The sequence below is a fragment of the Aplysia californica genome, unplaced genomic scaffold, assembly GCF_000002075.1.
Source record: "Aplysia californica isolate F4 #8 unplaced genomic scaffold, AplCal3.0 scaffold00853, whole genome shotgun sequence".
Classification (NCBI taxonomy): domain Eukaryota; kingdom Metazoa; phylum Mollusca; class Gastropoda; order Aplysiida; family Aplysiidae; genus Aplysia; species Aplysia californica.
The window spans coordinates 46905-50150 of record NW_004798123.1 but is presented as its reverse complement, the minus strand read 5'-3'; the positions used below and the strand labels follow the sequence as shown (position 1 = coordinate 50150).

The window sequence follows — 3246 nt, the reverse complement described above, 5'->3', positions numbered from 1 at the left end:
GAGCCTGATTCCACCACGCTGCCTCACATTTGACGACAGACTGGGGATTGGAATTTGGTTTGTATTTCATAAGTAGGTATCGATGATGATGGTACCTAGTAGACCAAGTCTGCTAGTGACGTCTGATCCCACCCGCGTCACGATACGAATAAGCTACTAGTTGGTAACTTGGTTAGAAAATAGGTATCATTGCAGGCGGTACAATGCCACAGCGCTACTCCTGCCTCCCCATTATCCATGAAAAAGTTGGATTGCGCATTGTGTCAATTATGAGCTAGTTGGATATTCTTCTCGCTTTTTCCACGCAGTTTCTTGCGTCTCTCTTGAGACAGGAATAAGCTAAAACGTAGTAAAAGTTTGCTTGAGCCCCATTCTTTTTTCAGTTAGAAGCTTCTTTCTCGCAGGACGTCACGGAAAGGGGAGACCCTAACTTTACGTAAAATGTCAAGTAAACTCCCAGTGGAGAGCTCAATTATTTGTCTTTTATCAAAGTCCAGCATGATACTAACTACAGCAATCGTGCTGTCTGTTTCCGTCCACAGAGACAGTATAGGGGACACAGTGCGTGTGGTAGCCCCCTATCACAGCACAAAAATACACGCTATACTGTCGAATGAGAGTATAAGGTTCCAGCTCAACTCGGGTCAATACATGAGCAGGTAACGTGTGATAATTTAGTTATTGTCAGTAGCTTATTGTTCCTTGTTTCTTTTCCATACTTTCGTCGAACATTTTAAAAATACAGGCTTTGAGCGTCTTGGTCGCTCTAGGAAAAACAATTTAAAAGGTAAAAGAAGCAGAGGTAGAATAACAATAACTTATGTTGAGAAGTTGAATGGATATGTAACGGGAAAAGACCGGAATACATAGATTTTTTTGAGAGTGTCCACCCGAGTTGAGACATGAACGTCGAACCACGATCAATGGTGTTTGTTTCAGATCTAAAGAAGAAGAAGAAGAAGAAGAAGAAGAAGAAGAAGAAGAAGAAGAAGAAGAAAAAAAGAAGAAGGAAGAAGAAGTGTGAAGTTTTCTCTCTTTTAGTTATCTGCAACCGTTCAAAAAAGGAATTAAGAATAATATTAAAAAGCGTTACTGTTAAATCTCTTTAAACCGCAAGATAATATTATATTTTCGGGCTAATGTTGTAACACTTTTGCCTCCTGAAGTTCATTGCTTCTTTTCTTTTTTTTTTTCGTGTGTTTGGAATTTTCTGAAAGGTAAGAGGGGGGGGGGGTCGCTTGGGCACACAAGGGTTTGTCATTTTTAACTGTACTTTTCAACCATTTATAAGGCCTTTTCAGCGGTGAAAAGTGAAAATCTGATAGCAGGCCCTTTGCTAAATAATCAATTCAAAGTCGATCAGCAGCTAACAATGGAGTGGAAAGGTCAATAGGGCGCGATCAATTCGTGAAAGAGTCGGTGCTTCAGTGAATAAAGCTGATCGAACTCTGTCTATAAAACTTCAACTCCACTAATGCCAAGCTTTGGCAACCTTTTAGCAACTCCTGACCGCAGCAGAAACGACTAAAAAGCTTAATAATTAATTTGGCATACACGAAGTTCTAATTAAGGTGCGTCATGCTGTCAATAATTCACAAGGTACCTAACTGAATCCTAGATTGTGAGCCGAGTTATATCTGTTCCCTGTGTTTGTCTTCTGACCCAGCACACAAAAACACTCAAAATGTCTTCTTCTTCTTAAAGCCTTCTTAAACAGTCTCTACCCCCCCCCCCCTCTCTTTCTCTCTGTGTGTCTCTCTCTGTGTGTCTCTCTCTCTGTCTCTCTGTCTCTGTCTCTGTCTCTGTCTCTGTCTCTCTCTCTCTCTCTGTCTCTCTGTCTCTCTCTGTCTCTCTCTCTCTCTCTCTCTCTCTCTCTCTCTCTCTCTCTCTCTCTCTTCCCTTTCTCTTTTGTGCTCTCTATCTCTCATTTTTTTTCTCGCAAAGCCACCTGCTTAACTGCCTATATCAAACAAAAGCGGGTATCCTGCTATCCTGCACCTACTTCTTTGATCGGGTGTATCAGAGCATTAACTTTTTCTAATCTTATTTTTTTTTATTCCCTTAGGATCATAGACGAACCATTCATCCACATCACGTCCAATCGCCCCATCATCGTGGTTAAATTTTCCAGTAATCCAGGATATCCAACAATGACATATATCAGCCCAACAGCTCTCTATTCAAATGCCCCCAAAATATTTGTTCCTTACGTGAGTATTTATTATTTATTGACTTAGTGAACTGTAAAAAAATCCCAGTGATGGTATTTGTTGATTGCTACTAGTCCTTATATGTTTAAGTTGGTCTTTACTCTTGTGTCCGCGGTATGAAGAAGAAAAGACGCAAAAATGTTTTGTCATCTTTTTGCTTCTTCCGTGTACTTATTTTCTGGCTTATGTACTGATTTTTTTATTTATCGGTTGTCTTTGTATGTGTGTGTGTGTATGTGTGTGTGTGTGTGTGTGTGTGTGTGTGTGTGTGTGTGTGTGTGCGCGTGTGCGTGTGTGTGTGTGTGTGTGTTCGTCCATTAGAGAGAGAGAGAGAGAGAGAAGAGAGAGAGAGAGAGAGAGAGAGAGAGAGAGAGAGAGAGAAAGAGAGAGAGAGAGAGAGAGAGAGAGAGAGAGAGAGAGAGAGAGAGAGAGAGAGAGAGAGAGAGAGAGAACGGAAATGTTTTTCAATCTGTGTAGAATTAATGTTTTAATGAATGTTTCTAAGAGTGTAAGGCAATGCAGAACTGTCGCAGATGACATCATTATTAATATCTATCAAATAACGAAGAAAAAGGTAAACTTGCTAGTACCTATTCAGAAAGGCTTCTCCTGAATCAAGGGACTTATATGTTAGGCAGCGCAGTGGAATCAGGCTCTCGTCAAAATAATCAAAGTGAAGAAACCTTCATTTTTCCGCATGTTTGTGAATTTTTATCAAATTTTTGGTTTTTGACTCAACACTTTTCATGCCCATTAAAGAACACTTTTCTGTGTGAATTTTTCCTAAAAACATAGATTAAAGGTTCAAAAAATGTAAATTTTCAGTTACCATGGACTTTTAAGCTAAGGAAATAACTAATCTTTGACGGCCATTTTCTCACTAATTTTACCTCTGAAAACAGGTGACCCCCACCTCCTTCATTCACAAGTATCTCGACTTGTATTCAAGATAAATGAATACTTTTTTCATCCAAATAAAGACAAGTGAACAAGCTTTAAGATGATACCAATAACTCTAAATGCCCAAATTTGACGA

The 3246-nt window shown here is 39.6% G+C and overlaps 1 protein-coding gene across 1 annotated transcript in view; it reads left to right on the top strand.

Moving 5' to 3' along the window:
- Positions 1–261: 261 nt before the first annotated feature.
- LOC101850913 overlaps positions 262–3246 on the top strand; it is a gene marked incomplete in the record, with an annotated part of 24612 nt that continues 21627 nt past the window's right edge. Inside the window, 2 exon segments of the mRNA XM_013088998.2 lie at positions 262–659; positions 2066–2210. Of these exon segments, the coding sequence (XP_012944452.2) occupies positions 442–659; positions 2066–2210 (363 nt within the window).